This window comes from Heliangelus exortis, chromosome W (assembly GCF_036169615.1).
Source record: "Heliangelus exortis chromosome W, bHelExo1.hap1, whole genome shotgun sequence".
In the NCBI taxonomy this organism is placed as follows: Eukaryota; Metazoa; Chordata; class Aves; order Apodiformes; family Trochilidae; genus Heliangelus; species Heliangelus exortis.
In genome coordinates, this window is record NC_092453.1 from 7,553,122 (window position 1) to 7,577,249 (window position 24,128).

The window sequence follows — 24,128 nt, forward strand, 5'->3', positions numbered from 1 at the left end:
GTAATTCTATAAAAATTAGGATGCAGGAAAACCAATGCTGAATTATTTGGAATAAAATTACACTTAAATATTATAAACTATTCAAGATTCACCCCTTATTCTCTTTTTTATTTCAAACAACAACATTAAGTTTTACCTCCACATAACCAGCTAACTTTTCTATAGGATTACATGATGGTGCACTCAGAAAAACCTTTCTAAGGTGTTTCTTCAGGCTACTGCAATTCCTCTGGCATCTGCAACCATTCAGGGCATGAGGTTGTAGAGCACTTTCAGAGCACCTACATGGGCAACTACATTTTGGAAACAAATAGTGTATTCCTTTTTAATTGAAAATGTTGATGTTGACCCTTTCCCAGCACTGGCTTAAAGAGGAAATACTTAGTAAACAATCAGAACTCCACAGAGAGTTTATATTTGCAATGATGTCTTCAGAAAACATTTTGATGGTAAAATTTGCTTTGTTTCTCCAGATAGTTGCCTGGTTATCTCCTTTTTAATGTAACTGCAGATAAAAGACACTAATTTTTCAAGTAGCTAGTATGAGTTAATTTTGTTTTCTTTTTCTTTAGATGAAAGAAGAAATGAGACTGTGTAATGGGGAATAAATAGAAGGGTTTCCATCCTGATCATACTCTGTGTATACTCTTACCTGACATCCTTCAGTAGCCCACTGCATGCTTTATGGATTTTGATACATATACATCCCCCTCATTCATATCTTCAGTAACTCCACATTGGTAACTTATTGACAGCAGCTGAATATGATCCAGCATGTGCCCACATGGCCAAGAAGGCCAACAGCATCCTGGCTTGGATCAGCACTGATGTGGCCAGCAGGGTGTCCTGGTTTGGGCCAGGATAAAGGTGATTTTCTGTCTTGTACTTTTGCTTTTAGCTAAGTCTCTTGTAAGTAGTTGCACTTGATGAAATTAACAGCAAGTTTCTCAGACAGTGTGTGTTTCTAGGACTGATAACACTTGATGTTTATAGTTACTGCTAGAGACTGGTATGCAGAGCGAAGGACACTGCTCAGCTCTGAGGAAAACATAAAGAGATCCCACCTGCATCCCTCCTTTGGGGAGGAACAGACAAGATAGATGCCAGAATTGACCAAACAGAGTATTCCATCCCATATACGTCATCCTCAGTATAAATTTGAGGGATCATGAGGGCCAAGCCAGATTTCCTGCTTCCAGCTTCCGGCTGCCTGCCCTTCCTGCTTCCCTTCCTTCACCCAGCATCCTGGAAGGATCCCATCCGTTTGCCTGCCTGTGGTCCTGATCCGTGCCAGCCCTTATCTGTGTGTTCCTGCCTCCAGTTCCCAACTGCTGCTGACTCCAGGAGTCCAGCCTGGACTTTCCCAGAGCTGCCCTGCAGCCTCGGTGGTGACGTGAGAGCTATTGGGGGAAAGGGGGGAGGAATGTGGTATCCATTTTCTTGTATATTTGTATATATTTAGTAATTTTTTCCTATTTATCATTCCTGTTTCATTAAAGTTGTGTAGTTTAGTTTCCAACCCATAAGTCTCTCTCCCTTATTCTCTCTCCTTTCTTATAAGGGAGGAGAGATAGATTAATAGAGAGCGTCTGTTACTCAGTTTAATTGCCGGGCCAGTGTTAAACCGTGACACAGGGCAGGGACTGTCCCCTGTGCTGGGCACTGATGAGGCTGTACCTGGAATCCTGGTGTCAGTTCTGGGCCCCTCAGGACAAGAAGGACATTGAGGGGTTGGAGTGTGTCCAGAGAAGGGCAACGGAGCTGGGGAAGGGTCTGGAGCAGAAGTCTGCCCAGGAGCAGCTGAGGGAGCTGGGGGTGTTGATCCTGGAGCAAAGGAGGCTGAGGGGAGACCTTCTGGCTCTCTGCCACCCCCCGAGAGGAGGTTGGAGCCAGTTGGGCTCTGCTCCCACATAGCTGAAACCAGTGATAGAACAAGAGGAAATGGCCCCAAGTTGTTCCAGAGGAGGTTCAGATTGGATATTAGGAACAATTTCTTTACTGAAAGAGTAGTCAGGCATTAGAACAGGCTGCCCAAGGCAGTGGTAGAGTCACTAAACCCTGAAGGTGGTAAAAAAAAAACCTGTGAATGAGGCACTTCAGGACATGGTTTAGTTGGCATGGTGGTGTTGGGTTGATGGTTGGACTTGATGATCTTGGAAGTCTTTTCCAACCTTAATGATTCTGTGATTTATTACTGGGTCTGTTGATCTGTAACTAACATATCAGCACTGTAAATAGGGGGAAATATCAAAACAACTGAAAACTAATTTTTTATTAACAAGCCAAATCAACAGCTCAACTTTGCAAAACCTGCTTACAACCCCACACCTTCTCTGCCACTCCTTCCCCCTATCCCTGCTTCCATCTTCTTTCCCAGTACTCTCTCTTCTGCTTTAAAACTAAGACCCCAGCTGCAGCCTCCTCTAATAACCCTCAAGATGCTTTGCATCACAAGGTTAAAGTGCTTTGCACTTGGAAAAAACTTAATCAACTTCAAAGCCTACTCTTTTAAGAGAAATCTCTTCTTTTTGGATCAGGGACTTATTTCTGAAATTCCTACAACTTTGTCTAAAAAAGAAGCACTGTAAAATAAAACACTTAATGTAATCATATACAGAGATATTTTTGTTTTGTCAGTTATGGTGCCTTTTCCATTTGCACTGAAAGTAAATTGAGATTAGCAGCAAAAAGGTACTTACCATTAAAAAAACAAAACAAAAAACATTTACACTTAACTAGTTTACTTTAAATTTCCAACAACCAAATTATCTTGAAGGAATTCCCCACACTGACACTGACTCATTCATATCCCTAAGAACCATTAATATGGTTTAACCATCACATTAAAATTCCCAAATGCTTTCTCACACGTTCTTCTCCATATCGTGTTCCCCAACTTTCCATACATGTCTTACGTTGTGTTACTGAAGTGCAGTTGTCAGTGACATGTGCACAGATTAACAGCAAAAACGCACTTGGCATCCAAAAAGAAGTTCCACACATCAACTAGTACACTTTGAATCTCTACAGCTCAGCAGCAAACCACTCATGTAGACACATTTGTACTCTTACGGGGATCTCTTTAGCCACACCCAAGCTACTCTTATTCCTTGGCAGAATTCCTCCATTACTGAAAACTGAGGAGATGCCTACAGAAGGAAAAGAGGTTGTCATAGGGGAGGCACATGAAGGTGTCCCAGTTTCAGCTAGAATAGAGCCAATTTTCTTCTTAGAACAGCGTTGTGTTTTGGATTTAGCATGGGATTTGGTATGAGAAGAATGTTGACAACACACTGATGTTTTTAGTTGTTGCTAAGAAATCAAGGACCTTACAACTTCCTGTGCTTCGCTAATGTGCAGGTGCACAAGAATCTGGGAGGAGGCATAGATCCAAATTGGCCAATGAGGTATTCCATGTCGCACAATGTCATGCTCAGTATATAGCTGAGAGTTGACCAGGAAGCTCTCTCTCTTCTGGGATCGTGGTTTCAGAATTTGTGTTCTCTGGGATCACTAGCCTGGGACAGGCTGGGCATTAGTCAGCAGGTGGTGAGCAGTTGCACTGTACATCAGTTGTTTATATATTTTGATATTAATATAAGACAATTTAAGAATTGAAAGAAAATAATAATAATTATCTCAACCCATGGAGAATCTACCTTTACATTTCCAATTTTCTCCCCATCCCCTGGGGGGGCAGGAGAGAGTGAGTGAGTGGCTGTGTGGTATTTAGCTACCTACTGGGTTAAAATCACAACAGAAGGCTACCCAGAGTTAGCAGGGAGGGTCAGAAAACATTCAAGCTCACTTGGAAAGTGGAGCTCAAGTCAAGTCATTTGTAAGCCATAGCCTTACAGTTGCATTCATTAATAACTAATCAGTGAATTTTCTACCTCTTGTCCGGTCTCCTCACAATTCTCTTGTATGTCTTCTTTTCTTAGTTAACCTTATCGCTTCTGCAGTATTTGTGACAACATACTCTGTCCTCTGCTACCATATAGCAAACAGCATAATCAGTATTCCTAGGGGAATTTTCAAGTCATTAGGTATCCTTCTAACTTATTATCTGATAAACTTATTAAAAAAAACCAAACATGAGTGAAATTAAAAGGCACATTTCTGTTTGTGCTATAGCACCAAGTCATTTCAAAAGTAATTCCTTGGAAAGATGCCATAACTTGGCAAAAGAGCTCCCTCCCTTTCGATAACCATTAATATACTCAGTGCCACTCTCCCACATTGGACTAGAAGGCAATCAGAGTGACAAGACAGCTGCCTAATAAGCCCTCCTAAACTCTGAGCCTGTTATCGTCTTCTCATGTTAAGTGGAAAATGGCTTGTATGTTTAGAAAGCTGCATCTCAAGATGCTCACAGCAGAGCTCAACAAAGCACACACTGGCCTCCAGTATCTGTCTTTCCCTTCCATCCTTAACATATGGGTTGATGAAAAATCATCTGAGTATGGCTCAGCAATGAAGAGATCAGAAAAGTAACCCTTTGCTGAGGTTAAAAAAAAATAATCTCTTTTATCACTCAGCGGTTCTGAAGTGTGGACAATAATGTACATTAATTTCTCCATCTTGACACAGGGTTTCCCTTTATCTTCATTTCCTGTCACAGTATATGGGAAGCAGCAAGGTATCCTGGTTTCCCAATCACAGACAAGCAGGTTACATTCTTCATTTCTCAATCACCATGAGACCAGTGCTAAGCAGTATCTTTCCAAACTACATCTGTCTCCGACCTTTAGCATGGAGTGCGCACTTCACACTTGAAACACACAGCTGCCTCTATCTTCAGCCAGGCAGACTGCTCTTTTGGCTTCCATTCAAGTGCCTACTCATGCTTTAGTTAATAATTCTCTTCAAAATGTGGCATGTCTTCGAACTCTCCTCCATCCCAGAGACTCACATCTTTACATTTCTGCGTTGTACAGGTGGGACTGCCAAAGCCATCCCAGTGTCACTGAGTGCATTCATATTTGTAAACTGTTGTGCCTTTTTTTCCTTTTTCTACTTAGATATTCACACCCTACTGCCCAATGCCTGTGGACCCATCACTTTCAGTAGGACTTACACTCCTTAACTACATTAGGTGAGCTCTTAAGCAGTATTTAAGATATCTAAACAGTTCTTCACATACAAGGTTCTTCCAATAACTCTTCAAATCCCTTTGTCTCCCAAGAGATTGTTAGTACAGAAAAAAAATAATTGCAAATTGCTTTCCCTCCATTCTAACCAGAGTCACTCAGGCTATAGCATGTGTTCTGCACATTAGTAGCAGTTAAGCAATAAAAATGAACTATCTGAGTCATGTGAGATGTATTCGCATTTTCAAAATTTAACTGAACACTAACAGAATAGTTATTTTAACTGCAATTTGCTATAGGTCTTCAGTCCAATCCTTCCACTTCTTGTAGCATCTTACCAGTTCCATCATCTGCATCATTCTGACCAATCTCCCAAATCTCTGATTTTGTCCCAAAGCCATCAGTGGCAGAAGAATCCGTATAGTCTGCAGGGTTAAATGTCCTAGAGTTTTAAAAATTAAGAAATGGAAGAGAACGCACGGATCAATGAACACAAGTGTCATAATTTTGAGTTGAAGTTGTATTAGATTTAAGATGTTGATTTACACAGAATTTATCTTGATAGTACCAAAACAACAATTCCTGAAAAAGCAGTTAACAGCATAACTACTCATCACAGTCTTATAAAGCATTAGTTTATATGCACAGCATATTAAGTCCTTCTCAGCTGATAATTTCCCAGCAAGTGGCTGACAGATGAGAAACCAGTATCATAGACTTTCAGAGCACCAGACCTGCACAGGACAGGAGTCGGAACATCATTAAGATTATTTCAGAATAGACTCTTACACCAATGCCAAAAAAACAGATGCAGCCAAAAGGTGAAAAAGGATTACTGAAGAAAACCCTGTTTTTGGTTTATCATCTAGAAGTATGAACAAGAAGGATTATTAGAGAAGTAGAATGAGCCTTCTGTTCATCATGACATCACTGATATTACATGAAATATCATTAAAGGCAAACGCTGAGTGAAAGCAGAGGAGGCTACACTTCTCTGAAGCAAGGTATTCCAACAAAACTGAGCTTTAGAGCTCCTGAGCAACTTCTTTTGATTCTGTTTTGGGTCAATGTATATCCAAAAGAGCTAAAGCAGGAAACCACAAAAACAGGAGAAAGTTTAACATTGCTAGACTTTCTGGATTTATATAGAACTTGCACATTCTACATTACACTGAAACAAATATTTTTTTTAAATCGACCTAGCACCACACAGATCTTTCAGCCTCCTAAGCACTGTGTGTCTGCTACTGAAAGGTACAAATGAGTTCTCCAAGTTTGAGATATAAACAGTGGTATTTTTGTTGAATGAATTTACATTAGGTTTGTATAGGTGTGTCTAGTTAGAATCACTGGATTAAGATAAAAATAATACATTAATAATCTAACACATCTGTGAAATTTGCATCCATACTGGTTTACCAAATATACAGCAATATTAATATACAGTGGCAATATTAATTGACAAAATTGACACTGAGTTTGATCCTTGCCAAAATCTGTACTCAACATGTTTCTTACCCCATGCCTTGGGCTGAAAACCTCCCCGCTCCTCTCCCTCTGCCACGTCCAAACCCTAGGAAAGAAAACACCATTTAACAGCAACAGCAGAGGAGCTGTTAATATCTAGTCTGTCACATTAGAAAATACTATGGTCAAAGAAGAAAATTACAGTAGTTCAAGATATTTATCATTTACTTCTCAAATTTCCTCACAGGAGAATTTTTTTGTTCCCTAACACACGTGTAAGCCAAAGTAAATATAAGACTATGTGCTTCAGTAGGACCTGCAATTCTTTGTTACCTTTTCTGTATCTAGTGAAGTAGCTCCAAATGCCAAGAAAAGGACTTACCTAAAGACCCATCCCACATGACACTACTATTGCCAAATCATTAGACATTGTTCAAAATTCTGTCTCATTTTTCACTCTTGACTAAGATGCTCTAGAATTCCAGCCTCCCTATGTACCCTAATCTCTCAAGAAATTCGGACACGCCTTGCCTGTGAGAAAATTTAAATACTCCATTTGATTACTTCTCTGACTAAACCAACTTGTCTATTCTTACCCTCCTGTACTTTTGCCAACCTGCAACCACAGAAGATCCCTTCCACTTCCCCCTTAACCACAGCTACTGACATGAAAATTGCCAAATTCAAATTGCTCATTTCAAAATACTCAAACACTTTATATCGTATCACCCACAATAAAAAAATACTGATTTCTTTTAACAACAAGAAATATTTGTTACCACCATTTTGGTTACCAGCCTCAGTTTACAAACTTATTGATACAGTGAATGGCTTTAGTTTTGCATGTTGCATAGTGCCAACAAGGCATGAATATTTTTGTATTACTTAACCATTAATAAATTACACATCTACATAAGCTGATGGAGACTATTTCTTATATATGGCATATTTCTACATAGATTTTCCCACTCCACCCCTTTTTTTAGGACCTCAATCTATGAGATATTCCAGGTTGTTGGTTTTTTGAGGAAGACTATAACTATTATCTTGTATTAGAAGAACAACAAGAGGTCAAGAGTTGTACAATGAGAACAAACCAATGCTTAAAAACAAGAATTACGTGGTAATTATAAGTCACTGTAACACTGAAGTTTACCAGAAAACAAAAGTTATAAGCCATCAATAAAATGGTTCTCCAAACATCAGAATTAACCATGATCATAGAATTACAGAATCATAGAATTTTCAGGGTTGGAAGGGACCATTAAGATCATCCAGCCATGGGCAGGGACACCTCCCACCAGCTCAGGTTGCTCAGAGCCCTGTCCAGCCTGGCCTTAAAAACTTCCAGGGATGGGGCTTCCACCACCTCTCTGGGCAACCTGTGCCAGTGTCTTACCACCCTCATGGTAAAGAACTTCTTCCTAATGTCTAATCTAAATCTCCCCACCTCTACTTTGAATCTATTCCCCCATGTCCTATCACTATGTGACATCCTAAAAAGTCCCTCCCCAGCTTTCTTGTAGGCCCCCTTCAGATGCTGGAAGGCCACAATAAGGTCTCCTCAGAGCCTTTTCCTCTCCAGACTGAATAGCCCCAACTCTCTCAGTCTGTCTTCATAGGAGAGGTGCTCCAGCCCTCTGATCATCCTCGTGGCCCTTCTCTGGACACGCTCCAGCACATCCACGTCCCTCCTGTAAAAGGGGCTCCAGAACTGGACGCAGTACTCCAGGTGGGGTCTCACGAGAACAGAGGGGGAGAATCACCTCCCTTGACCTGCTGGCCACGCTTCTCTTGATGCAGCCGAGGATACAGTTGGCTTTCTGGGCTGCAAGTGTACACTGATGGATCACAGAATCATACAATCAGACAGGTTGGAAAGAACCCCTGAGATCATCAAGTCCAACCCTTGATCCACTACAGCTGTGGTTCCCAGACCAGGGCACTGAGTGCCACATCAGTCTCTTCTTAAAAACCTCCAGGGACACAGAATCCACCACCTCCCTGGGCAGCCCATTCCAATGCCTGATCACCCTCTGTAAAGAATTTCTTCCTAGTATCTAACCTAAACCTCCCCTGGCAGAGCTTAAGCCCATGCCCTCTTGTCTTACTGATAGATGCCTGGGAGAAGAGACTGACACCCCCCCCTGGCTACAACCTCCTTTCAGGGCATTGTAGAGAGTGATGAGGTCTCCCCTGAGCCTCCTCTTCTCCAGACTAAACACCCCCAATTCCCTCAGCCCTTTCTCATAGGACTTGTGCTCGAGTCCCTTCACAGCCTCGTTGCCCTTGTCTGGACCTGCTCCGGCACCTCAATCTCCTTCCTCAACTGAGGGGCCCAGAACTGGACACAGCACTCAAGGTGTGGCCTCACCAGCGCCGAGTACAGGGGAAGAATCACTTCCCTGGACCTGCTGGCCACACTGTTCCGGATACAGGCCAGGATGCCATTGGCCTTCTTGGCCACCTGGGCATACTGCTGGCTCATGTTCAGCTTCCTGTCAACCCAAACTCCCAGGTCCCTTTCTGCCTGGCTGCTCTCTCTCCAGCCACTCTGTGCCCAGTCTGGAGCTCCCCATGGGGTTGTTGTGGCCAAAGTGCAGGACCAGGCACTTGGCCGTGTTGAACCTCATCCCATTGGAATCGGCCCAACTCTCCAGTCTGTCCAGGTCCCTTTGCAGAGCCCTCCTGCCTTCCAGCTGAGCCACACTCCCCCCCAACTTGGTGTCATCTGCAAATTTGCTAATGGTGGACTCAATGCCCTCACCTAAATCATCAATGAAGTTGTTAAACAGAACTGGGCCCAGCACTGATCCCTGTGGGACACCACTTGTGAGCAGCTGCCAATTGGATGCAGCACCATTCACCACCACTCTCTGGGCTCGGCCCTCCAGCCAGTTCCTAACCCAGCACAGAGTGCCCCTGTCTGAGCCGTGGGCTGACAGCTTTTTCAGGAGAATGCTATGGGAGACGGTGTCAATGGCTTTGCTGAAGTCCAGGTAGACTCCATCCATCCACAGCCTTCCCCTCATCCACCAGGTGGGTCACCTGATCATAAAAGGAAATCAGGTTGGTCAGACAGGACCTGCCCTTCCTAAACCCATGCTGGCTGGGTCTGATCCCCTGTCCATCCTGTAGGTGCTGTGTGATTGCCCCCAGGATGATCTGCTCCATAACCTTGCCAGGCACTGAGGTCAGGCTGACAGGCCTGGAGTTTCCTGGGTCCTCCTTCCAGCCCTTTTTGTGGATTGGTGTGACATTCACCAACTTCCAATCATCTGGGACCTCCCCAGTGAGCCAGGACTGTCGGTAAATAATTGAGTGTCTTGGTGAACTCTTCCCCAGCTCCCTCATCACCCTGGGGTGGATCCCGTCTGGTCCCATAGACTTGTGAAGATCCAAGTGGCTCAGCAGGTGGCTAACTGTTCCCTCCTGGATTACAGGGGGGCTGTAACTTCTGTAACTTCTCATCCACCAGCACCCCCAAGTCCTTTTCCTTGCCATTGTCTTCTGTGACTTCAGGAGTGTGGCTGGAGCTCTTGACAGTGAAGACTGAGGTAAAGAGGACATTGAGAACCCCAGCCTTCTCCATATCACTTGTCACTAGTTATCCTTTTTCCTTTCTGAGGGAGCCCACACCTTCCCTAGTCTTCCTTTTGCTGTTAATATACCTGTAGACATTTTTGCTGTTCCCCTTGATGTCCCTGCATAGATTTAATTCTAACTGAGCTTTTGCTTTTCTAAACAGCTCTTTTGCTGCTCGGACAGCTTCCTTACACCCCCCCCCCATATATGATAGGCTGTTTGAATTTGGATTAAAATTATTCCTTATTTTCAGGGGACCACCTTAACTGAATAAGAGCAGCAGCTCCATGAAATGGTAAAACCAGTTTAAGAAGTTCCTATTTTAATGAATTTCCTGTCCCTCCCCTCACCACTGGTTCTTCTCCTTGCCCTAGTTCACTGCAAGTTTTAAGACATTTCTGGACCTCCAAAATGTCTACTACCTACTTTTTCAAGGGCTTCTTAGAAGCACCAGAATGGCAGGATAGCTTTACCCACATTTTGATGAAAGAGTTTATCCACATCATATAGAAGATGACAACTTCTAGCTACAGAGGAACTATACAAACCTGCAGAGGAAGGAGTACCTATTCAGCAACACAATTAACACAGAAGAACCAAAGCCTGACACTAGGCCAGGCCTACTATCTCTACGTTTTCCCCGCTTTACTCTCTCTTCACAACTGATTCCAACTGAGAAGACAGAGGTAAGGAAAGAGGTAACAGCATCTACAGCTGCAACCTGGCAATCACCATACCTCTTCACCAAGCCCAGACATGGAGCTGTACTCTTCAGTCTGCCATAAACAGTGCCCTAGACCCTGCTGTACCAAACTGATTGTAGCTCAGCCTTTGAAACTCTTTGCTCAGCCTACCTATTCTACTGCTCTTCTCTATTTTGCTCAGCTAAAATCCCCAATCTGGGAAGCTGATCTATGGCATAATGGGGTCACAGCTCTCAGATGCACACAAGTCATTGTACTTCAGATTATCTTTCTCCCCAGTAATTTTTTCTAAGAGTAGAATCAGCTAAAGAAGTTTACTTGGGGACACTGTAGGGGCCATCTATGTAATAAATTTATTTCCTGCAATTATCAATACAGCATTAAACAGCATTTATTAATGATGCACATAAGAGAGATCAACAGGTTTTTGACAAGCTCAGCTACAAGACCAATTGGGAGCTGTGAATCACAGAAACAGTCAAGCATAAATATTTTTGAGTGAAGTGCACATTAATTACAGAGAAATTTGCTGAAATAGCTGACATGAAAGTACAAATAGATTTTAGAAGAGGAGATAAGTCTCCCCAGGCTCCCAAGTACCAAAGTCTGAAAAAATAACCATAGCATATTAAACAGAAGTTTTAGCAAGCGAGGCATATGTAAGATGTTGCAGCAGCATGGTCACAATAAAATACTGGCTAAAAACAGCAATAAAAACCTCTAACAATTTTAGAAATTGCTAGAAAGAAATCATATTGTTCCTGAAGTTCCATGCACAGTCCTAGACTACTAGCCAGCAAGGGCCTTTTTATACCAGATCACTTTGGAAGTTAATCCTGAACTTGAAGTTCAAGTGGATTCCCTTAACTTCATAAAGCTGTGTCTATGCTTTCTATCAGAACTGAAATTAGGTTTAATCAACAAATGCAACAAAAAGCACTCTAATGGAGACAAAAGTACCAAACCAGTGGGGTTACAGAAAACACTAAATTCAAAGCTAGAAAAGACACTTACAAAGAACTAATTCAAAATATGGCACAATGAGTACTCACCACTGAAAGACCACCCTAACTCAGACATAGAATCTCATACATCATGGTCATTAATATAAGATGCCAGTGGGAAGGGCTGATATTCTCTTTGACACAACCAGATCACCAATATATTCTGAAATTACCATTTCTGGTCTTTCAGGTGGGTAGTGATGACGTAAGAATGAGAGACACACAATCAATTAAAAGAGATTTCAGGGCCTTGGGGCAACTGGTGAAGGGATTGGGAGCTCAAGTTGTGTTCTCCTCCATCCCTCTGACATCAGCGATGAATAAGCGAATACATAGGAAAAAACAACAGGTCAATTCATGACTCCGGGACTGGTGTTGTCAATGGGGCTTTGAGTTCTATGATCATGACTTGGTATACGAGGCACCAGAGCTATAAGCAAATCATGGGATGCATTTGTCCCAGAGGGGGAAAAGGATTCTGGAGCAGGAGCTAGCAGGGCTCTCTGATAGGGCTTTAAACTAGATTTGAAGGGGGGGAAAGGGTTAATAATCTCATGCTTGCTTGTAACAAAAAGTGGGGCAGCACACCAGGGGCAGAGGGATGGAGTGCTAGTAAGGGCTCAACTTGTTGCCCTGAGGCAAGCCAGAGAGGATGCACCAAGACACCCCAAAGGAATCAAGGGGGATTCACCTAAGAGGGTGATACAGCCAGCCCAGCTGAAGTGCCTCTATGCAAATGCTTGCAGCTTGGGCAACAAACAGGATGAATTAAGGGCCACTGTGCTGCTGGAAAGCTATGACATAGTGGCTGTTACTGAAATTTGGTGGAATGATTCCCATGACTGGAATGTAGGGATAGATGGGTTCAAGCTCTTTAGGAAGGACAGGCAGGGTAGGAGGGGAGGAGGTGTTGCTCTCTACATCAGTGACCAACTGGAATCGATGGAGCTCCACCTGGGGAAGGATGACAAACCAATTGAGTGCATATGGGTTAAGATTAAAGGGAAGAAGGGAGAAGGCGATGTTACAGTAGGGGTCTGCTGTAGGCCACCTGACCAGCAGAACCAAGCAGATGTGGCCCTCTATAGGCAGACAGAAGAGGCTTTTCCTTCACAGGCCCTGGTCCTTGTGGGTGATTTCAGCCACTCTGACATCTGCTGGAGGGCCAACACAGCAAGGCATCAGCAATCCGGGATGTTCCTGGAATGCATAGATGATAACTTCCTCCTCCAAATGCTAGAGGAACCAACAAGAAAAGGTGCTATGCTGGACCTTGTTCTCACCAACAGAGAAGGGCTGGTGACCAACGTGAGGCTCAGGGACAACCTTGGCTGCAGTGATCATGAAGCACTTGAATTTCAGATCCTCAGGACATCTAGGAAGATGTATTCCAAGGCTACAACCCTGAACTTTATGTGTACAGACTTTAATCACTTCAGGGATCTGCTGGCCAAAGTACAGTGGGAAAAAGTCCTAGAGGGGAACACCTGCAGGTTTGTATAGTTCCTCTGTAGCTAGAAGTTGTCATCTTCTATATGATGTGGATAAACTCTTTCATCAAAATGTGGGTAAAGCTATCCTGCCATTCTGGTGCTTCTAAGAAGCCCTTGAAAAAGTAGGTAGTAGACATTTTGGAGGTCCAGAAATGTCTTAAAACTTGCAGTGAATTAGGGCAAGGAGAAGAACCAGTGGTGAGGGGAGGGACAGGAAATTCATTAAAATAGGAACTTCTTAAACTGGTTTTACCATTTCCTGGAGCTGCTGCTCTTATCCAGTTAAGGTGGTCCCCTGAAAATAAGGAATAATTTTAATCCAAATTCAAACAGCCTATCATATATGGGGGGGGGTGTAAGGAAGCTGTCCGAGCAGCAAAAGAGCTGTTTAGAAAAGCAAAAGCTCAGTTAGAATTAAATCTATGCAGGGACATCAAGGGGAACAGCAAAAATGTCTACAGGTATATTAACAGCAAAAGGAAGACTAGGGAAGGTGTGGGCTCCCTCAGAAAGGAAAAAGGATAACTAGTGACAAGTGATATGGAGAAGGCTGGGGTTCTCAATGTCCTCTTTACCTCAGTCTTCACTGTCAAGAGCTCCAGCCACACTCCTGAAGTCACAGAAGACAATGGCAAGGAAAAGGACTTGGGGGTGCTGGTGGATGAGAAGTTACAGAAGTTACAGCCCCCCTGTAATCCAGGAGGGAACAGTTAGCCACCTGCTGAGCCACTTGGATCTTCACAAGTCTATGGGACCAGACGGGATCCACCCCAGGGTGATGAGGGAGCTGGGGAAGAGTTCACCAAGACACTCAATTATTTACCGACAGTCCTGGCTCACTGGGGAGGTCCCAGATGATTGGAAGTTGGTGAATGTCACACCAATCCACAAAAAGGGCTGGAAGGAGGACCCAGGAAACTCCAGGCCTGTCAGCCTGACCTCAGTGCCTGGCAAGGTTATGGAGCAGATCATCCTGGGGGCAATCACACAGCACCTACAGGATGGACAGGGGATCAGACCCAGCCAGCATGGGTTTAGGAAGGGCAGGTCCTGTCTGACCAACCTGATTTCCTTTTATGATCAGGTGACCCACCTGGTGGATGAGGGGAAGGCTGTGGATGGATGGAGTCTACCTGGACTTCAGCAAAGCCATTGACACCGTCTCCCATAGCATTCTCCTGAAAAAGCTGTCAGCCCACGGCTCAGACAGGGGCACTCTGTGCTGGGTTAGGAACTGGCTGGAGGGCCGAGCCCAGAGAGTGGTGGTGAATGGTGCTGCATCCAATTGGCAGCTGCTCACAAGTGGTGTCCCACAGGGATCAGTGCTGGGCCCAGTTCTGTTTAACAACTTCATTGATGATTTAGGTGAGGGCATTGAGTCCACCATTAGCAAATTTGCAGATGACACCAAGTTGGGGGGGAGTGTGGCTCAGCTGGAAGGCAGGAGGGCTCTGCAAAGGGACCTGGACAGACTGGAGAGTTGGGCCGATTCCAATGGGATGAGGTTCAACACGGCCAAGTGCCTGGTCCTGCACTTTGGCCACAACAACCCCATGGGGAGCTCCAGACTGGGCACAGAGTGGCTGGAGAGAGAGCAGCCAGGCAGAAAGGGACCTGGGAGTTTGGGTTGACAGGAAGCTGAACATGAGCCAGCAGTATGCCCAGGTGGCCAAGAAGGCCAATGGCATCCTGGCCTGTATCCGGAACAGTGTGGCCAGCAGGTCCAGGGAAGTGATTCTTCCCCTGTACTCGGCGCTGGTGAGGCCACACCTTGAGTGCTGTGTCCAGTTCTGGGCCCCTCAGTTGAGGAAGGAGATTGAGGTGCCGGAGCAGGTCCAGACAAGGGCAACGAGGCTGTGAAGGGACTCGAGCACAAGTCCTATGAGAAAGGGCTGAGGGAATTGGGGGTGTTTAGTCTGGAGAAGAGGAGGCTCAGGGGAGACCTCATCACTCTCTACAATGCCCTGAAAGGAGGTTGTAGCCAGGGGGGGGTGTCAGTCTCTTCTCCCAGGCATCTATCAGTAAGACAAGAGGGCATGGGCTTAAGCTCTGCCAGGGGAGGTTTAGGTTAGATACTAGGAAGAAATTCTTTACAGAGGGTGATCAGGCATTGGAATGGGCTGCCCAGGGAGGTGGTGGATTCTGTGTCCCTGGAGGTTTTTAAGAAGAGACTGATGTGGCACTCAGTGCCCTGGTCTGGGAACCACAGCTGTAGTGGATCAAGGGTTGGACTTGATGATCTCAGGGGTTCTTTCCAACCTGTCTGATTGTATGATTCTGTGATCCATCAGTGTACACTTGCAGCCCAGAAAGCCAACTGTATCCTCGGCTGCATCAAGAGAAGCGTGGCCAGCAGGTCAAGGGAGGTGATTCTCCCCCTCTGTTCTCGTGAGACCCCACCTGGAGTACTGCGTCCAGTTCTGGAGCCCCTTTTACAGGAGGGACGTGGATGTGCTGGAGCGTGTCCAGAGAAGGGCCACGAGGATGATCAGAGGGCTGGAGCACCTCTCCTATGAAGACAGACTGAGAGAGTTGGGGCTATTCAGTCTGGAGAGGAAAAGGCTCTGAGGAGACCTTATTGTGGCCTTCCAGCATCTGAAGGGGGCCTACAAGAAAGCTGGGGAGGGACTTTTTAGGATGTCACGTAGTGATAGGACATGGGGGAATAGATTCAAAGTAGAGGTGGGGAGATTTAGATTAGACATTAGGAAGAAGTTCTTTACCATGAGGGTGGTAAGACACTGGCACAGGTTGCCCAGAGAGGTGGTGGAAGCCCCATCCCTGGAAGTTTTTAAGGCCAGGCTGGACAGGGCTCTGAGCAACCTGAGCTGGTGGGAGGTGTCCCTGCCCATGGCTGGATGATCTTAATGGTCCCTTCCAACCCTGAAAATTCTATGATTCTATGATATTCTTATGCTAAGAAATTAATTTATCTCAGCTGTGGAAATTAAAACATGGCCTTAAAACACTAAGAAGGCACAGTCATTTAACACAGAGAAATTAGTCTTGAAGCAATTAAAAATGCCCATTAAGTATTTTCAAACTTTTGATGCTTTTTAACAGTGACTAAAAGGTCAGTGAGCAAACAGGCTTCACACCACAATTCAGGGCAGGAACTCAAATTCTGAGCATGCAATCCCACTATAGCTTAAACCCCATTTACATCAAAACAAGAACAGAGATCTTTCTCACCAGTGATCACAAGCTCTGCTCTCTCTGACAGTTTTACACATACACAAAACCACTATCAGAAAACAAATTATTAGTTCACTGTTGGATCAGCTGTCCAAACCAGTTCCCTGCTTGTTAAATGCCAGAAAAACAGTCACCTTTATACCAGGATAAGCCACAAAAAAACCCTGTTGTCCCCAGCTTCCATGCTGTTTGCCTCCTTTTTTTCTTTTTTGGCTTTAGTTAGTTTTAGATAAATCCTCTGATTGAGTTCAAGTACACCAGAAAACAAAACAAGACCAATTCCTCCCAGCAGCAACACCAGTTTATGTTTGTAACATAAAGAGCATAACTTATTTCCTCTAACCATACTGACCTGAGACTGCCCTGAACCCCACCAGCAGCCAGTTGCTGTGGCAGTTACAATAGGGGGAGCAGCTGTGCTCCCCTATGGGAAGGAGAGGATGGGCCAGGTGACTGACCCAAATGAAACAATCACATTATTCCTTCCCATGGTGCTCAGTATAAAATGGCTCCCAAGAACCCTCTGCTGGCCTCTATGGTGCTGGCAGGATTGGGGTTTGCTTGTTTGTCATACCTCCCCATGTTGCTCCTGCATCCCATTCTCTCCCAGGAGGGATTGTTCATCAAGACAGACTGCCATCCCCTGCCTCCCTGAGTGGGACTGGCTCAGCCACTCCAAGGCTGTTGTGGACCATCACTGGGACCCTAGACTTGGGCACCCCCATCTGTTGCTGAGTCCAGTCGGGGAAGTAATTGCCAACTGAGGAGTGTGGATCCCATATTTATATATTTATTTATATCTTTGAATATATTTACACATTTGTAGATATTTGTATGTAATTCACCATCTAGTGATTTTTTCCCAGCCTTAAAGTCACTCTCCCTTATTTACTTTTTATCTTCCTCTGAGGAGGGTAGTGGGGAGATAACAAAGAGCATCTGTCACCTAGTTAGCTATTGGCTAAAACTGTGACACCAGCATAATTTAAAATTATTAACTGTTTTTAACATGGCTTTGTTTCCTTTAATATTGTATCTCTTTTCAACTGTGTATTGTTGGGTTTTTTCCCCCTGCTCTCCAGCATATCTCCCTCAGTTGACTAGGTTCACATCACTTATTCAATTTATATTTTTCTTTTTTGGAATGAATTCTAGAGAAGTCAATACTTATACCCAGGCAGGGAGCAAGATCTCTTTCCACTAAAACCCATGGAGAATTCAAAACACTCAATCACACAATCAAGTATTCACTCTGATACTCGCCTTGCATGGAAAGAATTGTTCATCTCATTCACAATGTTTCTTTCCCCAGAAAAACCCCACACACTGTGTGGGAGCATGAGAAAAGTGTGCAGTACCACAACTAAGATCCCATTAACTTAATAGCCTATTCTGTAGAAAATCCAGTTAGCTGAGTTTGCAGACCTAAATCCTTCCACTGCAATAGAGGTGCTTTATTTCAAAACACAGATTGTCACACTGACAAGTTTAAATTAGATGAAGACACTTTAAAGTTAAGAAAGAGGCCTAAGAACAGCTGAAAGGTGGCCTGCCCTAGGTTATCCTGCTTTGGCAGGGGGGTTGGACTAGATCTCTACAGGTTCCTTCCAACCCCTAACATTCTGTGATTCTATGAAATGCAGATTGGAATGGCAGGCAACAAGTAAGATTTGTGCTTATCTCTGACTACACAGTAACTGAACAGCCCTGGTCTCTGATCTGGAAAGGCAGAGCCAGCCATCTTCCCAGGAGATGCTGAGATGACAGAGGTTTAAGCTTTATAAAGAGATAAGGAAACTAAGTACAGAAAGTTTATATTCTGGGTATTCCATACTACCAAAACAAACAGTGAAATTATATTTAATAATTCAAATAACTTTTGTCTTATTAGTCAACATAAAGATAGAAGCATTGGATCAGTTTTCTTATATTGATTGCATGTACTCAAGCAACCACTTTTAGAAGCATATGCATAAAAGTTTCAATTCTAAAGTTATGTTTAAAACAAAATAAATAGCTTGGCTTTAATGTAAGTTCAGGTTAATATAAGAAAAAATTAAAAAATTACATGACTGTCTCGGTTTAACACTGGCCCGGCAATTAAACCGAGTGACAGATGCTCTCTATTAATCTCTCTCTCCTCCCTGATAAAGAAAGGAGAGAGAATAAGGGAGAGAGACTTATGGGTTGGAAACTAAACTACACAACCTTAATGAAACAGTAATGATAAATAGGAAAAATTACTAAATATATATAAATATACAGGACAATTGATACCATGTTCCTCCCCCCTTTTTCCCCAATAACTCTCACGTCACCACCGAGGCTGCAGGGCAGCCCTGGGAAAGTCCAGGCTGGACTCCTGGAGTCGGCAGCAATCGGGAACTGGAGGCAGGAACACACAGATATGGGCTGGCACGGATCAGGACCACAGGCAGACGAACGGATGGAATCCTCCCAAGATGCCGAAGGAAACGGGGAACGGGTGAAGAAAGGGAAGCAGGAAAAGGCAGGAAGGGCAGGAAACCGGAAGCTGGAAAAATGCTTCACCCTCGTGATGCCTCAAATTTATATTGAGTATGAAGTGTATGGGATGGAATACTCTGGTCAATTCTGGCATCTATCTTGTCCATTCCTCCCCAAAGGAGGGCTGCAGGTGGGACCTCTTTATTCCTTCTGGAGGGTAAAATGTTCCTCAGAGCTGAGCAGTGTCCTTGGCTCTGCAAATCAGCCTCTAGCAGTAACTATAAAAATCAAGTGTTATCAGTCCTAGGAGCAGACACTGACCGATAAACTTGCTGTTAATTTCAGCAAGTGCAACTACTTACAAGAGACTTAGCTAAAAGCAAAAGTACAAGACAGAAAATCACCTTTATCCTGGCTCAAACCAGGACAATGACACACAGCTTCCTAACCAATGCAGTATCAAATACAGCAAAACTGAATGGACTTCAGATTGTGACCTCCCGAATGTCTGTTCTACATTCATAAATTGTTTTGATTGGAAAATTCCTTTAAGATCATCAAGTCCAACAATTAACCTAGCACACTGCCAAGCCCACCACTAAACCATCTCCCTCAGCACCATATCTACATGGCTTTTACATCCCCTTTCAGGGAAAAAATTGTTTCTAAATCCAATCTAAACCTCCCCTGGCTCAACTTGAGGCCATTTCCTCTTGTTCTATCACTTGTTCCTTGGGAGAAGAGACCAACACCCCCTGGCTCCAACCTCCTCTCAGGGAGTTGTAGAGAATAATAAGGTCTCCCCTCAGCCTCCTCTTCTCCAGGCTTAACAGCCTCAGCTCTCTCAGCCACTTCTCATAAGACTTGTGCTCCAGATCCTTCCTCAGCTCCGTTGTCCTTCTCTGGACACATTCCAACCCCTCAATGTCCTTCTTGTCCTGAGGGACCCAGAACTGAGCCCAGGATTCAAAATGTGGCCTCATCAGTGCCCAGCACAGGGGGATGATCTCTGCCCCAACCCTGGAGCATTGCCTGGGGTTGTTGTGACCCAAGTACAGGACCCAGCACTTGACCTTGTTGAACCTCACACAACTGATTTCAGCCCCTCAATCCAGCCTGTCCAGGTCCCTCTGCAGAACCTTCCTACCCTCAGGCAGATCAACTCTCCCACCCAACTTGGTGTCATCTGCAAATTTGCTGAGGGTGCACTTGATCCTTTCATGCAGATCATAGATCAAGACATTAAACAGAACTGGCCCCAACACTGAGCCCTAGGGAACACCACTGGTGACTGGCCACCATCTGGATTTAACTCCTTTCACCACAACTCTTTGGGCTAAGCCAGACAGTCAGTTTTTAACCCAGCAAAGCATTTACTCATCCAAGTCATGAGCTGGCAGCTTCTGTAGGAGAATGCTGTGGGAAACATGGTCAAAGTCTTTAAAGTCTAGGTAGATATTATCCACAGCTTTTCCCTTATCCACTAACCTTCTTCACAGAAATTTTACAGATCTCTACCATACACCCAACTCAGCCTTCTCTTTTGCAAGTGGAGAGGTCCTAATCTGCTTGTTCCTTACACACCAGAAATGCAGTCTTCCCAGTACCTTGAAAAGCCTTTTCTAACTCTACCACATCCTTTTTAACATGGGGTGGAGGACAGTGGGAGAACCAGACCTGCACTTTAAATTGAAGATCTGAGAAATACATAACAGGAGTGTAAAAAAAAAAGTGTCTGAAAAGTTTTTAAATTTGTATATAAGACTGCAGCGGATTAAAACACAAATGAAGAAACATTTATAGAGCTGACAAACCTAAAGACATAACAATATTCCTCTAATTCCTTCAGGAGATTCCATTCCAGATAGTTACAAATCCTTGCAATACTGACACATAATCACTATGATGCCATTCCTATCCATCATCATTATAGTATATTTACATCTAAATTAAGCTCATTCAAGTAATTCAGTTCTGAAAAGAATAATAAAAGGGAAGGTGTCCTGGTTTGGGCACCATGACAGAAGGTCGTCTTAAAAAAAGAAATTCCTTGACTCCTTTCCAAGCCAAAGTTTACACCCTCAGTTTAGCAATCAAAGATTAAAGGCAGAGCAACTTCAGCTGAGATGTGTCATGAAACACATCCAGTGATGCATTTTTGCTTTCTGTTAATCAGCACATGAGTATCTACTTCAAATCCCTCACCTCCTCCATACCAGTAACCAGGGATATAATACAATGACCCTAAAGTCACTCAACAAATTTATCACAGACATTTGAGAATGCTTCATTAAGATACTTTGCTCACATGAATGTACAATCTAAAATATTTGGTAGAGATATACAGTAATACTATGTACACTGTCAGAACAGAAATTGGTTGAAGTTGTTTCCTGTTTCTTCAGTCAGATATATCACTTTGATCTGATGGTTAAGTGCATTTGTTTGAGGCATATGATATTAATCTAGAGCTACAGTGTTCACAACAAAAGCAGTGTATTGTTCATAAGGTTACAAAACAAAAAATAAGACTGCATTTGAAACTAACCTCAAATTTTCAACCAACAATTTAAAAAAAAATCCTACCTTCATATTTATTATTTGAGTATAAAGGATTATTTTATAAAACAAATAACTGAAAGACATACTTTCCATCTATTAACAGTGTAAACATATAAAAAACTGTATCAGACCCTCCTTTGCAAAGCTATCTCTCTGCACACACCATTTGGTATTTGCTGATTCACAGGCACAACCAAGTTATTCTTGAAACCCTCTGGAAGCTATGTGTCTTTGATCTTTCCACTCCATTGAGACATAGAACTGGAGACAATGAAGTTGGATGTGCCTGTCTTTGAATACCTCTTACTGGATATTCCAAAGAGAAGAGAGTCCTTTGAAAGCAGATTTTTTCCCAAAGTCAGACATTACTTATTAAGTACATTAGCTCTGCTGTGCACTTTATCAATTTAATTAATTTAATACCCACTTACCCAAACAATCTGCAGTGTATCTAGGTTACTCATTTTCAATCCTCCTGCTTCTTTCCACTCCCTTTCCACTCCAGCCCATGAAAATCCAAACCAACTATGTATCCTTTGATTACACATCAAATCCATCATCAACATTTTCCCATCTCTTCTACAGGATAGGATCAGAATTGTATCCAAGACTCAGCAGTATTCTTTCTCCACAGTTCTCATCAACTCTTCCATGCCAAATTCTTTCTCTTACCAAAAAGCCTCTAAGGAGTCTTGTACTTTCTCTGGGTAATGAAAACAGAAGGCAAGCCAGATCCACCCACCGCAAAGAAAAAGCACAAGTACACATCAAGTCCCTCCCCAAGAGCACTGCAGATGGAATCTCATACTCTCCTGCTGCCAAGGTACATCCTGAGGAGCCCAGTGCACTCTCACTCACAGGAGGCTGGCATGAGTTGATGGAAAAAAGCTCTCCATAGCCAGAGCACACCAGCCTGCTACACAGGAAATTACCATAAAGGTAATTAAGTTGTTCTGAGACCAAGACATGACAAGGGGTAAGGGAGGGGGATGTACCCAAATTAAAGGTGGCTAAAGTGCTTATGGATAACTTTAAAGTGCTCAAAGGATAATGAACAATTGCTTTAAAAGAAGTGTTTAAAGAAATAAATGGGAGAGTTCCATTTCAGGACATGAAATCAGTGTTAGTCCCACACAAATGCCACCATCTCACCTCTCCCACGGCCACGTTTCCCACGGTCTGAAGGCCTGTCTCCTTGACTGTTGTCCACTCCATTCTCTTCGGTTCTAACTGTGGAGAGAGGACAGCTTAAAAAAAAATTTAGATACTCATACATGAAACAATATAGCCATCTTCTTAACCTGAACCCCAAAATAAAAGCCAATATTTTAAAGTGGGATGATCAACAGATATCGGTTACCCCTCTTCTTTGGGGGCTTAGTTACAAGTAAGTTACATTTACTTTGCACTGGAGAATTAGGAAGCAAATTAACTAATAAGAGGGAAATATTCCTCAGCAGACACACTTCAGTTTTTTGAAAGAAAAACCAAAACAAAACAAAGAAAAAAAAAAGTGCAGTGTTTTGGGTTTTTTTGTGATTTAGTTTCAATTAATTATTGCCTCGCCTCACCTCATTCCTGTACATCTAGAGAAGCTTAAAATACCTCTCCTGTATTTAAATCAGTGGGATGACAACTGGGTGAAGGTGAGGAATTAGAAAAGCACTGCAACTTAACTTATTTGTGGAAAACACCATAGGAAGGAGGTACTCTGAAAGAAAAAAAAAAAAGACTGACCACTTAAAACACTGTTGAGATTTTGTAGTGCACAACTGTTCCTATTGGCAGCAACAATATCATTAATGCTTGAACTAGGAAGCTGGGAAGAGAATATCAAGATTTGGTAATCATCTAAAAAGTCTTTAATTACAGTTTACAAAAACAGATAAGCAGCATCTGGCTCTGGCAAAAATTTTGCCGCTCACTTTCATTTTGATGCATCCAATTTCAATTTGTTCTAAGCATAGCTGCAAGTTTTATTAATATTTTTTCCTAGTGTATTAGTGTATTCTATAAAGATTCACAATGTCTTCACTGGCACAATATTTGAATATATTCCAATAATGAATTAGAAGAGTTGGCTAATATTGTAAATACTTTTCCTGCTTTTAAATAAAAAGCTAAACTTTTTGTATTTATTCTGGTTTCTCTGCTCATCTATCAGTGTTGTGCATGGCCCTTACAGGCGATGTAAGCTTTGATACTGCTGATAAAACTTAGAGGGGGGAAAAAAAGCAATGTGTTGCAATGGTGATCTAATGGGATGCTACCTAACTTGGAAACATCAGTTTGCTTTTGTAGTGACATACTTGCTCTCAAGCAGTCTTACAAAGACTCAATTCTAAAACTTACATAAAAACAGCAATTTGTACAAGATCAATTAATCAAAAAATGACAGAATTTTACATTAAATTGAGTGTTTCTGAACAAGCACAACCATCCCATGGGTCATGTAGACAGATCAAATGTACCTGTCACACAAGTTATGATCCCTTCAGTGATAAGCTATAGCTCGGACTGATTTTACTCCATTAAGCATTTGCTCTCAACTCAGCCAGTTTC

General features: G+C 43.1%; 1 protein-coding gene across 1 annotated transcript in view; it reads right to left on the reverse strand.

Annotated features, from left to right (window-relative positions):
- LOC139789118 (ubiquitin-associated protein 2-like) overlaps positions 1-24,128 on the reverse strand; it is a 102,665-nt gene that overhangs the window by 50,820 nt on the left and 27,717 nt on the right. The window contains 3 exon segments of the mRNA XM_071729644.1: positions 5,429-5,532; positions 6,609-6,663; positions 22,719-22,796. Coding sequence (XP_071585745.1) covers positions 5,429-5,532; positions 6,609-6,663; positions 22,719-22,796 — 237 coding nt within the window.